The 20,329-nt window shown below is 39.0% G+C and overlaps 1 protein-coding gene across 1 annotated transcript in view; it reads right to left on the reverse strand.

The window, feature by feature from the left end:
- Window positions 1-12,110, reverse strand: part of gpr39 (G protein-coupled receptor 39) — a 26,780-nt gene extending 14,670 nt beyond the window's left edge. Inside the window, exon 1 of the mRNA XM_020099603.2 lies at window positions 10,963-12,110. Within this exon, the coding sequence (XP_019955162.2) occupies window positions 10,963-11,746 (784 nt within the window). The 5' untranslated portion in view covers window positions 11,747-12,110. The remainder of the gene's footprint in view (window positions 1-10,962) is intronic.
- Window positions 12,111-20,329: the final 8,219 nt, after the last annotated feature.

Raw genomic sequence — 20,329 nt, forward strand, 5'->3', positions numbered from 1 at the left:
AAAATGGGGAAAAAAGAGAGAATCAATCTCATGCAGAGCACTGAGATAAGTAAATAATCTAGCTGCTGATTCATTGATATAGTTATATTTTCTCCTCAGACATTGCATCAAGTTGTACTGAGAGTCTATCCACTGAATAATAAGCAACTTGTGAAGACGGCAAACATTTACAAAGCCTGTGACAGCGTGTACAAATATTCCTTGAACCCACATGCACTGTGGTCGGATTGCACTCACAGAGAGTGTTTTGTAGATTGAAAGCAGTTGGTGCAAAAAAGAAAAAGAATAAACTAGTCAGTCTGAGGATGGGGTAGTTTCTCCAGTTTTATTTGTTGGGCAAGTAAAGTATCTATCAAACAGCTGCTGGGGTAGTTTCATGTGTTTTAAGCCGAATTGATCTTCTTTGTATGCATATGAAGTGTTCATATTTTCTACCTGCCTTGTTTGCAACATCTGTTGTGTACAAGTTCTCAATATGGTGCTGCATGGCTCTGACAAATGATACAGACCTAAAAGGTTTAATGACATGATCATTAAATTTTAAAAAAGTCTCTCTAGATTTCTGAGTGGAGGTACTCTAGACGTTGAGTCAAATATCTTGGCCTTGGCTGATAAAGCATTTATTGACAGTGTTGTAAATTTTGTGCTAATGGTAACACCCTTTGCACTTTGTACTCTCACATGTGCTAAACTAATGTTAGGCTCTGGCTGCTCAGGGCTCAATGTCTGCCCTGTATCCACATCAACAACAGTGCATATGTGTGTATGTGTGAGCAGAGACCTACTATCACTTACAGTGATGCTATTGTGATGCTGCTGCGGCTCATATTCTTCAGCATAAGTGTACTGTGAAGCTGTGAACAGTAGTGGTTGTAGTGATACAAGTGTAAAGGTGTATCCAGGCAGAATGCAAAGTACATTTTTACTTGAGGCATGATTCCATGCAAAGTCACTGGAAAGAGGCGACTGAACACTGAGCTTCTGTCGGTAGCTCTCACCGAGGCAAAGACAAGTCTGCAGAAAAGGTTTCAAATTGAGCAAAGATTTATGCAGATCCTGGGTCTGTTCACAAGACTTAAGGAGAGAGACTGAAGAACAACATCAGAAAGCAGTTCTGAGTTCAGTCAAGAGTCTGAGAGTGTGAGCTACCGCAACAGCATACACAATGGAACATATAAATTTTTCTAGATAGCTTCAGCTAACCTGTTGAAGTGTTTACATCTTTCTGTCGTCTGAACGCTTTATTTGTTCACTTTGTAATGGCTAACTGATACTAGAGATGACTTATGAAAGTTTTTTTTTCCTTCTTGATATATAGTGGATCCCATTTTCTGTGTGATGGCTGGTGTAGATTTATCTATGAAGTTTATGCGCTTCAATTGTGAATGAATATAATTAATGCATATTGTGGAATTTCAGTTAGGCCTATATGTTTACAATGTGGGGATGATTTTAACATTGTTCTAAATGATGCATCAAGCTCGGATAAAATTACTTCTGAGGAGGAACACAGGATAGGTGTGAGACCCAGACAAATCAAGAAAGGGATCTGGACACCAGTGCCAAGGGCTGCAGGAAGTTCTTCAGTTCTCAATAACACTTCATGAATTTCATTACTTTCTATGAATTCGAACAAAACACCGCATTCCCAATTACCTCATCTCTTACAAGTCTGCATAAATCACACTAATGCTGGAGAGGAATCCAGACTGAAGCAGATGTTGGTTTTATCCCAATTAAATGGAGGTGTCATAACAATAATTCAATTATTGCGTGAGCAGAGTAACAAAGACCTCACTGAACACAATGTCTCCATTTCCCCCTTTTTCAAAGTCAATCAACTGTGAAAAAAAACAACTCGGAAAGGGCACAGTAGCTGACTGAGTAGCTGGGGAGAGTCTACTTGTCTTTCTTCATTGTTCAGTGCAGAGCAGTGCTACCGCTCTGCTTTATACTGTAGCACAGAAACAATTGAAGAATGGAGCCATCGTGAAAGAGCCATTTTCTGCATATGGAAGGATAAAAGAAAAGAAGAAATAAGAACAAACATCACCTTTGTCTCTGAAAAATATATTACCTAAAAAATGCATTGATGTTAAAGTAAAATGTGTTTGAGTGTCTTTTGTTTGTGACAGCTCCATAACTTCTGACACATGGCATGTAGGGTACTTCACATTTGGATTCAACTAATATTCACAGTCCTGGCAGAAAAGACACTGAATAAATGCTTATTATTTTAATCATCTCTTACACATTAACATGCTATCAGCACAAGGACAATCACAAGCACTGATCTCCAGGAAGGTCGGTTCAATTTCATTAAAAGGGTCACATTAAAGATTTACCAGGGTTTAATTTGCTGTTGCCTTGGTACAGCTGATCATTTGTTATATCTCTATCCATTAATAATGATATGGTGCCTTCTAACCTCTTGCAAAGTGTCAATTTTTCCTCATCAAAGTTTCTGTTGTTGTCAAAGGTAGAAATTCTCTGAAAAAGCAGCTATAACCAGCTGTGGTCAGCTCCTGCTCACCACTTCTGATTTATGGCCCCGAACAAACTTGGTGTTAACATGTGGTTTATGTGATCCGATCATAAGTGGACGGAGTGTGTGTGCGTTCACCCCTGGCATTAAAATATGGCCCAACATGTGTCTTGTGATCGGATCTCCGATTGTATCTTACTCCCCCCGCCCTATATGCAAATAAACACGCACATCATTTGCGCTAGCAAAGATGCAATGCATGGTAGGAAGCAGCAAGGAGAAGAAATCAAAATAACACAGACAACGCATTCAAGGCAGAGCAAAAAGCTTCTGTTGTTGCCAGTTGCTACAGTTTAAATGAGGCCTCCACCGCTGGTATGTGAATGTATTTCTCTTACGCTGAAGATGACCACGTTCCACTGCTCAAAGAGTGTGGACACATGTGGCCCAGACCATCTCCGAATGTGGTCTGGCGTGATCGGATTGCTATCCAGCTGAGGCGGGTCTTTCCTGTTCAGTCTATTAATGAGCTGTGTTGTTGCTGGACAATAATAACAAACCTCTTATTTATAAAAGCCTGTTTGTCAGAGTGTCACAAACCTGGTGTCAGATTGTGTCAGAGTGTCACAAACCTGGTGTCAGATTGTGTCAGAGTGTCACAAACCTGGTGTCAGATTGTGTCAGAGTGTCACAAACCTGGTGTCAGATTGTGTAAACATGATGAAGTGAAGAAATGGAGTGCATATATGTATGTATACTCCTGGGCATCATCATCATCTTTCTCCATCACCCCAACCGGTCCTGGCAGAGGCTGTCCACACCGAGCCTGGTTCTGCCGGAGGTTTCTTCCACCTGGGAGTTTTTCCTCCCTGCTGTTGCTCATGCTTGCTCGGTGTGGCAACTATTTGTTGTGATACCATGCTATATAAATAAATTTGATTGATCATAATTGATCATGTAGAAATTGTTACCACAGGAAAAAATTATTCAAATTTGTCCCTTAGCGATAATGACATGGCAGTGTGAGTCATCATTCCCCTTCAGGACACTGCAGCCTCTGCTCTCATCTCCTGCATTAAGTTGCTAACTTGACAAAATGTAGCAGTTGGTTTTGACTGAGGGACAGCTCCTTGAAGCGCTGCGTCCCACAGCACAAGCATTTTTAGCATCTTTCCATTTCACTTCCAGTTATTTTCTTCTGCATCACCATTCCCATAAACCTTGTTTCCAACCAGGTCAGGAAACTGTTTTCAGCCATAAAACTCTGACAAACATGATTTTTGGAGACCAAAGTAGATGGACAGTGAATATGGCAGCAACTATACACACTGTTGTAAGGTGATAATAAGTGAACATTCTCTGAACAGCTTCTTCCAGTGGAAAAAAAAAAGGATTTGCAACTAAAAACCTGATCACATCATCCAATGCTGAGGTGTATCAGTGAGTATTATGGTAAAGTATATGAGTAAACAAACCCACAAAGTATAAGTTGTGATTTCCCCTCTGAGAACTGACAGTCACCCTCTCAGCCAACAGCAGGATTGTCTCCCAGGCGGCTCAGTGAGTGCAGACTGCCACTCACATGGAGGCTTGCCTTTAGCTATGTTGGCTGCCAAGGGGCCAAAGGGCTCTGGAGCTTATTGCTAAACTATGCAGCTGTCACTCATTGTGGAGTAGATGCTAGGAGACAATGGAGGACTAGAGAGGAGGAGCGGAGAGGCTCATTCATCAAGCTGCCCACAGAGACTCAACAAAGCCTCCCAGAGGTTGATTTATATTTGACAGTAAAGAGGTTTGAACGCCACCCAGGCAGCATCAACAGCCCGACAGTGAATCAGAATCTTTAGTCAAACACAATAAAGAAGCCCCATCAACTGAAGGAGGGAGGTTCTTGGGTAACAGTCGGGCTGTCACAGCAGTTTTTGAGCTATGGACCCGTTCTGGCAAATTGTTGGAAAGAGGGTGATGGGAGAAGGTATGACGATGCAAGACCAGGAAAAATATTTAAGGCTCACTGAGATTCTCTTCCTATCTTAGATGGCATCAGTTTATTACCTTCACCAAGGAGTTTATGTTTTCACTGTGTCCGTTTGCCTTTTGTGTTTGTTTGTCTTTTTTATTTTTGAGCAATAAGACAAAAGATACAAAACTGAGTGGAGTGCTTGCACATTGGCCTGGGAAGATAACTTTAAATCTGATCCAGTTTTTTATTTTCACTTTTTCAGCATTTGAAAATAGCGTATTTTTTCAGTGGTCATTTTCCACTATGGGTTAGGGTTAGGGAATAACGCACAATTCGGAATTTGGGGTAATCTGGCATATTTAGTGGGTTTATATTTATGATTCATTTATTTTTTACCACTTCCTTATTTCTTATATATTTTCACCTTAAGAACTAGACAATCATGTTTGATTGGGGAAAGTGCTTTCTAGTTATGTTTGGCTTAATTTTCCTTTCCATGCAATTCCTGCAGTCCATCACTGTTCTTCTCATGCTGCAAAATGTTCTGTCTTTTCGAATTTCTTTTGTCACATTCTGAGATTATAGATTAGTTCCAGCATGCTAATAAGTTAACCAGCATTATAAGAGGGCCAGTCAATTAAGGAATTCCCCCCTTCATGTATTTTGTGTGGTGTTATCACACAGCATAAACAAGGTTATTTCTGAGTAAGAATGTATCTGAGTGTCACAGTTGGTAATCCTAAAAAAACTGCCATAATCAGGCCACACTTTTAACCGATACATCCCACTCCGACATCTACGCCCCAAAAACACTTGAACACACACTGCCTGAAAACTATAGAAGCCAACTTCTAACATCTAACATCCATATCGTCTCTGCTACAGTGATGTATGTCCGTCCAGCTTGTGAAGACTTGGTCAAGACAGTATAATGCAGTAACAGCATGGGCAGGGTGAGCGCAGGCAGGTATAAATGGAGTTAGTGACAGACAGGTGCACCAGCCAGTCATTTCAGTCGGTCCAAATGTAATAATCGGTTGTGTTTATTACAGTTCTGCGAGGGCCACGGGCTTTTTCTCTTTTGCTTTCAGAAGACTTTATTTGATGTTGATGGCTTTGGGACGGGAAGGGGATTTCAACAAATAAGATAAAAAAGTGTTTCAGAAACAAATTACCAACCCTACCTTTAAAGCCTGTCTTGGTTCTTAGTGTATCTTGTTTATTGGGCTCTTACTATTGATTTCCACTTCAGCCTCAGTTGGGAAAGTGTACAGGAACAGCCCATTAAAGATGTTTTATTTCTCAAGAAACTGACTCAGATCAGAGGCAAAGATCACAATGAATACACCACCAAACACGTGCTTTAGGATGGAGATTTCCTCTGAGACCTTTGCTCATGGGTCTGATTTATAGCAAATGATCATCACTCTAAACTGGTGGAATTTCAATTAGGAAGATCTTCTTCTATCTTCTAATGTCACCATATGTAACTGATCATCTGTCTGCTTGTGTTCCTTTAGTCCATCTGCGTGAATATGTCTTTCAAATAAACTATTGCTCAAACAACACCTCCCCGCCACCACCACCCTTGCCATCATGAGAGACTAGTTTCGTCTTTATTTGAAGATGTTTCATATTGATGGAGTCAAAAAAGTATTTCTTTGCTGTTGACAGTTTATGTCAATAATATTTTTCTGTAAATTGTTTTTGAAATGTATGTACTTTATGCAGAGGGCAACGTATTTAATCATTGAGAATATCAGAAATCCAACTTGGGTCAGACACAGAAGATTTTTAAATAAAGCTCAGGAGTTTACGCAGCACACATCTTGAATAAAAGTGTTGAAAAATAACAGAGTTTGCAGCTCATTTGTTTTTCTCAAGCATCTGAGCACCCCCCCCCCCCTTTCTTTCTTTCTTTCTCTTCAGTCTTGGTGATTGCTCCTATCTGAAATGGCTTGAAAGAGTCATAGGTTACAGGCCAAAGGATGAAGGCAGCCAAACAGAATTAATATTCTTTTCACAAATGCTGTGCCACAGTGACTGAAAAAAGCAATCTAAAGCAATTAACCTTCTGTCCTAGACGTGACATGCAGGCAACTTAATTAGGATGTTCTCTGCTTTTAATTACTCTCCATAGTTGCAGAGCCCAACCTAGATTTGAAAAGTTGTCACAAGGTAAAGTCGAGCGGTGTCAGGAACGTGGCCACTTGAGAGATAACTGAGGTCAGCGCTCACAACAGGAGCCACTGTTTTTCATGTATGAATCAGTGGAACTCAGTGCAGCCTTTGCAACAGCAATAACAATTCAATTCATGTTGAAATTCAAACTCATTTGAACTCAGTTAATAAGGACGACAATGAATACTGTAAGAATATGTTTTTTTAGGTACTATTAAAATAAAATATCTTAAGAAATCAATCTCACAATTAACTTTAATTTGGGTACAATAAATTGTTTTTTTTATAAAACGATTATGGTATAAAATACACACAATCCACTCTTTATATGCTCAACAATATTTAGAAGAACATCGTGGAAACATTGAGGGAAATTGTTTGGTTTTGTCTACTTAGTCCTTTATAAATAACTGCCAAATAAAAGATTATCTGCCAAATCAAAAGGGTGGAACCTCCAATTATACAAGTAAATACAGAAATAAAGCTTGACAGGAAAAACAGTTTCTTCCAAACAATATAACTAACAACTAACATTGCTGTTCTTTGGGATCAGAAAAGTATTATTATTTTTTAACCTGTCTTATTTGAGGGTGGCTAGAGCTTAAATTTACTGATTGGTGGTGACAAGGTTGGGTGCAATTGGTGTGAAGTCGTTTTTAACTAGCTATGGCCAAAAACATTATGTTACACATTATGATCAGTGTAAATACAAATAATTAATGTGAATTTGAATATCAAAATTATGTATTAAAGGGAGTAATGCCATACAGTAGGTTTACACAAGGACTGAGCTAAGATACTTTAATTACCCCTTACTATGTGTTGCATTTCAAGAAGCAATCATCACATGAATGATCCATGAAAATAATTAATAGAATCTTGGAGCCACTTCTACTGAGAAGTCGTCCTTTAAAAATAATATTTCAAAACATTTCTTAACCTTTAGGCCTTTCATGGTTTCATGGTTAAGACAGGCAACACTGAACAAGCAGCTCAGGTAATTTAAGAATGACAGTAACAAACTTTTCTGTATTTTTATCTTCATATTTTGCCCCACAATTTGGTCATGAATGGCAATCAGCCTTTAAAACACACCTATTTGAGCTTTACCTTTCAAAACTACCTGCATCCAGTCAAACCACCTGCATAAACATCGTTCTGTTTAGGGAATCAATTGTCTTTTTCTTAACTGTGATTATTAAATTCAACTGATTTGGTGTAAGGATGGCTGTGGCTCCAGAAATATGTCATCTATGAACATGGCATGGCATTAAAATGATTCAAAATGAGCTATTAGCAGCTCCTCTGCAGTGAACTCATGGACATAGACGGACAATCACTGGGTTTCTTTTACACCGAAGAAAAGGTGATGAATGTGATCATTCTCTAATCTGCTCTGCAGTTAAATACAGCAGGATTTCTCACTGAAGGCTTTTTGAAAAGTCTGTGTGTTCAGATTTGAGTTTTGACTCTGGGAAGATATGTGGTTTTTCATATACATTGCGGCAAACAGGCATTAGGGAGTTATTTTACTTCAACTGTCTTCATGAGCATTACCAGATCCACTGCTGCAGTTGAACAACATTTCAGATACGAAAACTCGAGTTTTAAATTGTATTCAATAATGTTTGAAATGTTAAATTATTAATACTACTAATAATACTTAATATTCATATTATTTTACTTTGGGGTTTTGCCAATTTACTGTAAAAGTGGGTTTACTCGCTGAGGTTTTTTTTGTGCTGCATCTGTAGTCAAGATGCACTTCTGAAAACCTTGAGTATTGACAGACACAAACTTACAAACAACACAAGAGTAATATTTACTGACAAGTATGTGTTTCATTGACCTTGTGCCTCTGTCAACAGACAGACTGCAGTATAAAATCAATCCAGTGAGGATGTGAGACTGAGCTGTAAATATACACAGTGAATTCCAGTGATTCACTTATGAGTAGGACTTGATGTGAAATACATTTTAAACTGATCAAACGTTACATCATAAATGACTGTATTCAAAGACTGGTGTGTGTGTACTTGTACAATCGTCTTTGTGAGGACTTCTTTGAGCCTACAACATAGAGTGAGGAAAGTGGGGACATTTTGGCCAGTACTGACTCCCTGACCTACTTTTAATGGGCTGTTTCAGTGTAAAGAATTGGTTTAGGGGTTAAGGTTAGATTAGGTTTAGGTAAGGCATTTAGTTGTTATGGGGCTAGAGAATACATTACGCCCATGAGTGTCCTCACTAAGATAGATGTACAAACGTGTGTGTGTGTGCGTGCGTACGTGTAGACACAGGATGTGTGATGATGGCACACTGTGGGATGCAGAGAAGTGATGCAACCGATTAAAACTAATGCTTGTTTCCAAAGTTCAAATGCTGTTTGTGGTTTCGTGAATTAAAACATCAGGTCATTACACTGAGATCATATTAAGGTCAAAATCATTGTGAATCCCAGTCATCTGTTGAGTGAAACCAGTGCCTTTGTACCAAAACAAAGAAATCTCGCTATTTTATGCTGCCATGGTTCCAGTTCAGATATGTCATCTGTGTTCTGATATGTGACGAATCTCAAGTTATTACAGAGCTGCAGGTGCCAGTCTTTTTTTCCCTCCTGTCAGTGTGACCTGTCGCTTTTGCAAAGGTAACCTTCTGCAATCGGAGGCAGACATTATTCATATATATATCCATCCTATTATATCTTACCCTAACCCCCTTTTTGTAAAAACTATTTAAATCTTTTTATTTTATTATGACTGTATTTATCATATTGTAAATACTGTCAAAATCCTTATCACTTCTTCTTATGACTGAAATGTTGAATTACAGAGCTGTTATTTTAAAAAGTTGTAAATTTGGGTCTGAACACGCCATAGTGTTCAGACCTCTGAAGAAGCTGAAATGTAATGTATTAAAAATAACATCTGTTGAGTAAATCATTCAAACAAATAATAATAAACCACACAAATGAACAGTAACAGCAGATTCTGTTTCATTTCATGAACAACATTGACTATCAAATCTTCACTGCAGATAAACCAGATATGATGAATGAAAAGTTTTCTAACTTGATTTTGCACCATCGATAAAACAAAACAATAAAATAGACTGAGAGAACTCACTATTGACAAGGAAGAATTCTGATGTAGACTACACAAGGAAACAGCCAATTCTAAACAGGAGGTTTTAAAACAGGTACTGTGCTGATTGCTTAAAGAACAGCACAACATACGGAACAAAAGTATGTTCTTATCACACAGATTGCTTCCCTAGTTTCTCGAACTTAGTTCCTGTGTTTCCGTCTGTAACCAGTTTTACTGCATGAATGCTGTATGTTTTGGAGTGTCTCTTATCTATCACCAATGGGGCATAACCGGTGTAAATATGTATGCGTCCCTCGCCTCTCGTGTTGAATGTAACCTGATGTTCAGTGAACCAAGAAGGTGTTAATGTACACAGGATGTCTATCCGAGTGCTCACATAATATTGATTCTGCAAATTGTGTTTTTTTGGACTGGACAGCAGCAGCATTCAAGCATATGTCCACCGTTGTCTTCAAGGTTGAAACATCATTCAAACAAACAAAAGAAGCAGCAATGATCACAAACTGGTTTATCTGCACTGTTTCTGACAGTTCACGCCCTAAACAAAAGCAGCTCGTACCAGTGAGTAGGATTAAAGATAGTGTGTAGAATTTTGTGATATGTGGTGTTGAAATTGCATGTACGAGCTAAACACCCCTCACCTCACCCTCTCCTTCTAAACATGAAAAATAAACTGTGGTAGCTTCAGTTGTCATTAGAACTTAAAAGGTGTTTAGATGGTTCAGTCTGGACTAATGTAAAAAACATGGCGGCCTCCGTAGAGAGGGTCCCCTTGATGTAAAATATAAAGGACCTTTTCTGGGGTAAAGAAAACTACAATTCATACAATTTAGATGAAAAGAACTATTGAAAACATCATGAGGATTATTCTACATAAGATTTCTGCCAATAGATCCCTTTCACCTAAATCTTACACACTGGACCTTTAAGTTAACTGTGACATTATAAACACAGCCTGGACTTGACTTTATCACTACCACTCGTGGTGCTGAGTCAATGTGGTATTTTACTGCTGTAAATAGATGAAGAGGTTGTCTGACATTTCCAAACATCCCTGGCAGTGGTGTTATAAAACAAAATTACACAGACACACATACCAAGATTATCACCTGCTATCATTTCTGTGAAAACATTTCAGATATTTCCACTTTTACACAGGCACTTAGATCCCAAATCTAATTAGTGCTGAGACGGTTCACGCGTAAAAAAAAGGAACAACAACTTACCAAGAAACAGGATGGTTTGCTTCCTCGCCATCTTGACCTTTGAACTCTCATGCTTCGGTGCTCTTTGAATTCCATTTAGCCCTCCATCTAATGAACCCAGAGGTTTCTGCAGGACCATGATCATGGCTCGGCACATGAAGGCCACGCAGATCAACACGATCAGGTAGACGACGAACGCCACAAAATTACTGACTCTGTACATCACCCAGTGCTCCCTCAGATTGGTGCAGAACGTCAGATTTTGGACGGGCGTATCTGCTCGGAAGGGAATGTGGCCCTGCGTTCCTGTGGCAACCAGCAATGGCAGAGCCACGAGCACGGACACCAGCCAAGCAAAAGTGATTAAGGCGGAGGTACGTTTCCCACCCAGGGCCTTGAAGCGAAATGGGTGACAGATAGCCACGTAGCGTTCAAAGCTAAGCGTGGCGACATTTAGAATGGTGGCATAGCTGCAAGCTTCGAACAAGAAGTTGTAGATCTTACAGGAAGCATTGCCTGATGCAGAGGTGAATGGAAACCAGATGGTTATGTAAAGCTCCACAGGCATGCCGATAAGGAGCACCAACAAATCAGAGCACGCCAGGCTAACCATATGGTCAGTCACATTCTTTTGCAGGTAGCCATTTTGCTTCAGCACCTGCGTCACTCTGATAGTGACTGAATTACCCACAATTCCTGTCACTAGGATAAGGCTGTAAAAGACGGTAAGGAAGATTTTGATAGAGTAGTTTGGTTCAAGTTCTCTCCAGTCCTTCTCATCGGTTATCTCCATTTCCTCGCTCATGGTTGAAGTGGTGAGCTCTGATTTTCCAGGTATTGATTTGTCCCTTAGCTTATCAGGTCTGCTGGGCCCTGTCGTTGCGATTAGAGCCAAGATCCAGAGGTGAGCAGTTTTTCAATGAAGCTGTTTATACTGAAGACTCATCAACTTAAATGGATGTATCATTCATCACAGCGCACAGTCGAATATACGAGGAGTTGACTTTACCTTCTATTCTATTATTCCATTTTCTGAAAATTCAGTTTCTTAACCCTCAAGTCCGAAACTGCCCCCGAGCCTGGTCCGTCTTCTCCCATTTTGCATTGTCATCTCGGATCCCCAAGAGTCCTAACAGGTCCTCGTCCAGAGTCTGGTAGTTTCATCTCAGTCTGAGCAATGTATTAGTCAACATTCAACTCCCACAAATGTCCTCCTCCCTCCTCTGAGGGCAGGGCAGTTAAACATTAAACAGCACCACAGGCAGCATGAGTGCTGAGGCCTGGTTTCACTTCTTATCATCATGCGCCTCCCTTTCAAGAAATCATTTATTTTGTTTAAAGTTACAGTTGAGTTAAGAAACAGGGTTAAATGGTGTAGCGAAATAAACTAAACATAAAACTTATTTGGAGAAAGTAAATCCAACTGAATAAGATTTACAACCCAGGTGTTTGATAAGATAAATACATATGGGACACAATCTGAGCGCGGTGTACAGATGGATCAGGAGGAAGAGTGATGGGTGATACGTTAACACTGTTTAATAGCACACAGTTCTGAAGGTGCTCCTTTGCTCGGCATATTCAAATTTAAAATGTCATCACATGGAACATTGACTTTTTCCTAAAAAAAAAAGAAGATACAAATTATGTGATATGAAAAACTATCAAAAATCAAATCGAAACCTATTTAGGGTACTTAAACAAAATCAAACCAATTCTGAATTAGTCAGTCGCACAGATGATGCAATGTTTGCTCATTAAAGACTTGAATGATATGAAAATGTATCCACAAATATGTTCCATTATAATTATTTACACATGGCCAGTATACACCATAGATAACACAAATACAACATATAATATAACAATTATTATTATTACTACTATTTTTAATACATTTAAAAAGTGTTGAGGTCATGTACAGGGTTCAGATTGTAAAAGGGTTGTTAGATGTTGCAGAGCAAAATGTGAACATGTGTTGCTGTTTTGAAATTAATAAAACATATTGTAAGTGCAAAATTGTAAAATTGCTGTTAGTTACTGTAAAAAAGATAAAGATTTTAAAGTAGCACCTTTGAAAATCATTGTGTTTTGAATAAGACCAGGCCTAATGTCAATGAATGCTTTTAACATAAAATGTAACAAGCACAGCTCCTAGGTAGTGCAAGACAATAAGCTAATCATGTCTTTCCAATATAAGAACTTAAAACTGCAGAACTTAAAAAAAACAATTAGACTCATTCCATTTTTATAATCAGTTTCAGTCATGCTGCACAGTCTATCTAAACCAGGAAGTGTCTCTGCAATATAATGACTAATGCAGTGGACAAGTGAACGACTCTACACATTCTCAGTGTGGTGTTAGCTGAGACTACAATACAATGAGCATTCATAGCAAGAAAAGAAATCTGTTGCAAGTGGGCGACAAAGATTTGAAAAAGCTTTTAAATTCAGCCATGGAAAAGAACAACATTATGGCAAAGGTGAAGTTAATTCTACCTGCTGCTGAATGAGTGGCAGAAAAGCACTTGAGCTGAAAATAGACTCACAATCTGTCCTTACCTACAGTCTATGGTCCTTATTCTGGAGATTGTTATACAAGAACACATTGCAGTGGTCATGTTGAATGCCGGGTGAAAACACCTCATGCTGACCAGGAGGCAGCATGAGGTGAGGGGGTAGAGCAGTCATCTTCTAACCAAAAGACCAGCGGTTCTATCCCAGATCTTCACCATCTGCAAGATGCCCCCTAGAAAAAGGGCTGTCCACAGATGTACTGTATGAATGTGTGTGTGAATGGGTGACTGTAAAGTGCTTTGAGTGGTCATCAAGACTAGAAAAGCAGTATATAGTAAATACAAACCATTTACCATTACCATCTTCCTGTCCAAGGACATAAAGAAGTTGAAGGTTGCTCAGCATGTGTGCCTTGGTATAGGTGATGACCTGAATGTTGTTTTAAAATTCCAGAAACTAGGCATTCTTGACCAAACTGACTTTTCAGGTTGTACAGGCATATCCTCAAGAGAACTTCCCTTCAGTGTGGATCAGGTTGCGGGACATGGTGCAGAAAGACACAGTGACAAAATCACGCCTTCTGCATTAACTGAAGGCACCTGGAACCAAACAACACCACTGCCTCCTGGAACACTAACCAGGGAGGACAGGACTGTGTTGTTCCAGTCAACATTGGACCAGAGGTCTTGTTAAACACCTGGAATTACATTCATTCTCATGATGGATATCACTACCTATGTGAGACCATGGCTCATAGTTTGTACTTGTAATGGCAAATTATACCACTATACTATACTATATATTATCTATGTTCATGTAAACCATTTCTGCTTGCAGATGCACTAGATATCAGATCTGGGAAGTCAGAGCCATAAATCTGAACTGACTATACTTGCCTCCTCCACAAAAAAGTTTGTTTCTTATCTCCTGGGACCTCATCACCATTTTTGCATGTAAGAGCACGCCTGCGAGTGTTTTCTTGATCTTTCACATCTTCACATGTCCACATGCTGTAATATCTGTCTGACCTTCCTTGCGAAGAATAAAGTATACAAAGACAATTATTCTCAGATCTCTTTGTTTTTGAAGCCTCCTCACCAGGTCAAATTTCCACCACATACTGCACAGCTTGTATATTACGATGAACCATGTGTTTCACTTCAACACAGATAAGCATTCTCTCTTGAAGAACACATTGCAAGAAAAAAACTCTATTAAAATCAACCCTGATAATATAAAACCTTGTGGAAGAGGTGAACAGTCGACTGCAGGTGCTTCTGAACACCAATAATTAAAACTGTCATTGAGGTTGTATATTGCAATATCGATATCAAGTGTTTTAGCATCAGCGTTGATAAAATTATCACACATTTTAAGAAAATGAAAAACAATCTATAAGACACAGTAGATTAGAAAATAGTGAAGATCAACAGTGTTTGGTTTTTGCAGTGGTGAAACCTTGGCCTTCTTCAACCCCTTTCATAGAGCTCATCTACAAACTCAGGTTCATGCCCAGGAATGGTAATCCCCCTGTTTCAGCGCGATGCATGTCTGCCATCTTGTGGCACATAGAGCTAATTGCGTGTAGTTGATTTTCTCAAAAATAAACCAGCAACCTTAATAACAAGAAAGAAATTCCTGGATCTGCCACCTGATCCAGATACACACCAACATTTAATGGGGTTTTCCCTGACCCATAATACATCTGTCCACCTGGTGACCTGCTGAGTAGTTTGTGTGTAATGCTGCTGAGAGAGGCGACAGTCTTGTTTTTCCTATTGTATCAAACAGCATTATACAGTATGAGTTTCATAAATGTTTGATGTATGAGTCTCTACTTGATTTGTGGTATTCTAGATTTCTGAATCACTGAAATCATACCTACTGTGCTAGAAAACAAAAACAATTGGCCGCATGTTTCATAGTGTATCAGCCCTTGGGTTGAAAAGCAAGGTGTCACTGCTTGATGCTACATGCATTTATTTTGCTCAAGTCACAGACCACTGCAGACACTGTGAAACTATCACAAAATTGACAGTTATCAAAGTTGTACACAACCACACATTTCATACATGATAATCCATACATAACAAACAGAGCTGAACCTCCAAATACATATAAAAAAAACCCACACACATCACAAATGACCATGGGCGTGTTTTAGAAAACAAGTTTAGGAAAAACTCTGTTTTTTTTGGTTTGAAAAGCCAGTTCTGCAAAACTCTGAGTCAGTTACTATGGCAACATGCTCCGTGGAGCTAACCCACTCGCTGGCAGGTTATCCTCCAGTAAACCTGAGTTTTTACTCCTCTTTAGCTGAAGCCTTCAGACTGAAGGAGGTGATCTTTTCAGTCAGAGACACAAGTTGCTTAAATTCATCACCTCGTATAGAGACAAATATCTTCCATTTTCATGTCTTCTTTATTTCCTGCAAGTGAAAATGCAGTACAATATATTTTTATGTCCAATAAAGAAAAGAAAAATCGACCTTAGGCACCTTACCCACTTTTTACTGATGTTCCACTAGCTGTATTTTTATTTGTTATACAGTATCTTACATAGATAAGGTGTGCTGAGGAAATGGGCGTACTTTCTCCCTCGCTGTAATTTCCAGTATCGCTCTGTGCGAAAAAAGGAACGTGACAGTTTTATTATAGTACAGGGTAGATTAGAAGCTGTTTATAAATGGTAAACCTCAACAGGCCTCTCTGCCTCTTCCATCTGTGACCACGTCTTCATTATCCTTCTGTTATTAACAGTAACAATTGCAGTGTTCTACACTAACACATTATGAAAATCTGTGGAGCAGAGAACTTTCACCTACATTAAGGTCTGTTATGTCTCCACCACAGATTACACAATCATGGTAGACAATGAAGATTGCAGAGTTAGTGTAAATATGAAACCTGAACCTAGTCCAAAACCAGATTGAGCTCTCAAGAAAAGGAAAAAAAAACAAAACATAAAAAGTAAAAAAAGTGCATTCAAAAAGTCCTACGTCCCTTCTACAATGAATGTCCAGCAAGACTTCCTGGAAGAAAAACTGATGTGAGCTGAGTGGAGATGGAGTTTCTTCAGTGCAGCAGCAGATGGATGACGACAGATGAGACTGTAGATGAATATCAACTCCAGCTGTAGGCATCTTCAAAAATAACCAGTCTGCACACACAAGACAGAGACATTGTGCAAAGACATTGTGCAAAAACATTTCTTTAGGATATAACCTGAACAGGCTATGATACCAGGAAACATCCACAAAGGTCAACAAGAGATGTCCTGCCAAAACAACATGCTATACATAGTAACCTCACATTAAACCATTCTGTGCTCAGGATGTACATCCCAGGATGCACTGGGAATACAGATTTATGTCTCTGTCTTCACATAAAGTCATTGGAGAGGCTGGTCCTTCTGCACCTCAGCTCAGTAGTCAAACCATCTGTACCATCTGGGATCCTCTACAGTTCATCTACAGCTTCATGTTGGAGTGGAAGATGTGATCATCTTTAAGATGCACAGAGCTTATACTCACTGAGCAGAGGCAGGCAGCACTGTGAGAGTCAGTCACTTTTTCTAAGGGGGCTCAGGTCTTTCAATGTCTGCAGAACCATGCTTCAGATGCTTTATCACTTTATCAGTGGTGGCCATCTTCTATGCTATAGTGTGCTGGGGCAGCAGGGTGAAGCAGCTGAAACGTTAGTATGTACTCTTAACTCCAGATTCTATGAGTATGCTATATTTACATGATCTCTTGGAAGGCATTGTTCCTGTTGAGTTACCACTCTGCATTTCAGACCTTATTTCTAAGAAATATTTCTCTTTAGAAACACTGAACCATGCTATCAAGTCTTTTGCATATGCTTTTAATGACAAAACTGATCAGCCTCAGCCTATTGCCCGTGGCTTCTCTTCCAAAGGAACCATAGGTGGAATTGGCCATGAGAACTGGAGTCTGATCAGACTGCTACCGCTTCTCACTGGCCATAAAGTCCCTGAAGGAGATGATGCATGGAACATTCTGATGCTCCTCAAGGATATTGTTGAGTTAGCTGTAGCAAGACACACTGAAGAGTCAATACATTTCCTTGATTGCAAGTGTCAGAACACAGGGAATTGTTGCAATCTACATTCCCTGATTTCAGACTGCGTCCGAAACACCACTTCATTGAGCATTATTCACAGATGATTAAGGCATTTGGTCCACTTTCAGACGTCTGGACAATGCATTTTGAGGGAAAACACAAATTCTTCAAGCAGGTCATTGGTAATGCTCACAACTTCTGAAATGTTGCTCTTACACTGGCTGTAAAGCATCAGAAAATTATGGTTAATTTTTCAAACCATCCATTGGAATGGACAAGGTTACCACAGCATCAATCACATCTTATTCTGAGAATATCCAACACGTTTTCTTCCGGAGAATTCCTCAACTTGCTACAGTTCTTGTGGCATCATCAGTCTTTGTTGATGGAATTAGATATTCTCCTGATATGATACTCTCTGTTGGTTCTTGTTCAGGCCTCCCAAACTTTAAGCAGATCAAACAGAGATCCTGTTTGTCTGCAACACAATGACTGCATGGTACCATGAGCATTTCAGATCTTTTGAATTGTGTTGCAGCACCAACCCCTCCTTGTGTGTGGTTCAAATAAAAGAGCTGAATGATGTTTTCCCTCTTACAGCATACAAATTTAGAGACAATTTAATAGTGACACTCAGGCATCATATTCTATGTTGAAAAAAAAGTTATCACTGCAGTCAATATGAGCAACATTGGATTTTAAATATAGGCCTAAATGGTCATATTTTGCAGCATTTTTCATTGATGTTTTAAACTGTTTATTGATGATGTCCCAGAAACCACTCAGTGACACTTAAGCAAAGGCTCAGCAGCCTGTTCTTAACCACATGCATATTTCTAATGAGCTAATTGTGTTTTTATTATTATTTTCCAAAGATGGCGGCACAGGAGAAGATGACTTTGAGAGTCATTCTCACAGAGGCGGATATAAGAAAGGTCATCCTGAATACAAGGCCTGCTACAGTGGAGGATTTGACAAGTCAGCTTAAAGAGTCACTGGGACTTCACTACAATTTCAGTCTCCAATACAAAGATCCTGAATTCAATTATGAACTATGCAATCTTACAGACATTGAAGACCTTCTAGAAAAATCAAAACTCAAAGTCATCCCTGTACTTGATTTGCTACCTGTCTCAACATCTGATGAAATCTTGAGTGACACACCCAGTACAGCAGATAAAGAGATCTCAGGAGCGACAGAAACCATGGCCCGGAAATATTTGATGTCCCACATTTCTCTGTAGATGTAGAGCATGTTTAAGAGATAGCACACTCCTGAAAGTATCAAGAGAGCTCAAACAAGAGATCCTAGAAAGACTGGCAGAGAGCATGTATAGGTAAAAAGCATACCCAAATAATTTTCAGTTTGAAAGTGTTGCAGTAGCCCTGATAAGCAAGCACCCCTGTCTCCAGGAACAAGGCTCAACCAGTCGCTATAGTGGTTGGAAAAATAGTCTCAAATATAAAATGGCTAATTACAGAACAAAACGAAGAAGATCCGGATGCCTTGATGTTGTGGTAAATGCAGGTAAAGTGGGAGGGCATGCAGCAGAAGTAGAACCAGCTAACAAGATTAAAAAAACATTAAACATGCATGTTACACTTGAATTGCTAACATCTTTCTTTCTGTTGTAAAACAGTTCTGCTCAATTGACCCGACAGGTGTGAAGGTTAACAGCAGAATGAACTGCATCCCACTCGATACGGTCGCTCACGGCAACCAGCCAATCCTTGAGCGATGACGACGCCGTGGTCCTTTTTTCACCGGCCAATCGAACTTGTCCGTCTTCCCATTGGCTGAGTAAAGTAAGGACATGACAGGTGGGCGTCTCCTCAAAGTTAGGACATGGAGCAGAGAGGAAGCTGCCCTATGAGACGCAATTTGTATTCCTGTTCCCGGTTGAGATTAGGGTTGTGAAAATAGGGTTTAGAAAACACATTAGCTTTTAGTTTTTTTACCAAATAAACTTAACCATGGCATATGTTCAAATCTTGAGAAAACATCCACAGATCTGTTTATCAATGCTTTTTCACACTTTATTGTTAGTGCACTGTTTCGTCAACTGAAAGGGGTGCATTCAATGGCACAACATTTTTAAACAAATCTTCTGGGCCTTTTACCAGAAATATTACTTTGTATTAAGTGTTAAAATGGTTTACCATTTGTTCATATACAATGTGTCTTTCAAACAAGACCATATAAATGCAGACATTTGGATTAATAATCAACCTTAGTTATTTCAGATAACTAATAGCATCCGAGATGGCTTATGAACAAAAGTTGTAAAAAAGACACTTTCGAGATAGCAAAGTCGTTGAATTTGCGATCAATATGTAACTCTTTGATAAATAAAAATGTTTGAGTATCTATCCAATGTAATAGGCCAAACATAATTATATTATATGTAGTATTAATATTATTATAATTAATATTATTATAAAGGATTGTATATTAAAGAGTAGGCAAGTTGTAATGGTAATGAAACTGTTTTTATTTTGGTATATGCTGTCTTACTTTTACACCACATGTAGTCACACAACACTGACACAGTAGAAAGTATGCATATTAGGTTGGTGGGTTTGACTGCAGTGCAAAAACAAGATTAATTTAACAGCTAATTAAGAGGAGGTTGCTTTTGTTATCCCTTTCTTTCTTTCTTTCTTTCTTTCTTTCTTTCTTTTTTTTTTGCAAGGAAATCAATGCCATCTAGAAATTTGTACTGTATTTCTATTGTCTTCACATCACTCCTATTAGCTTTACTAATCAGAAATGATGATGTGATAGCCTG

This window comes from Paralichthys olivaceus, chromosome 10 (genome assembly GCF_024713975.1).
Source record: "Paralichthys olivaceus isolate ysfri-2021 chromosome 10, ASM2471397v2, whole genome shotgun sequence".
NCBI classification, from domain to species: domain Eukaryota; kingdom Metazoa; phylum Chordata; class Actinopteri; order Pleuronectiformes; family Paralichthyidae; genus Paralichthys; species Paralichthys olivaceus.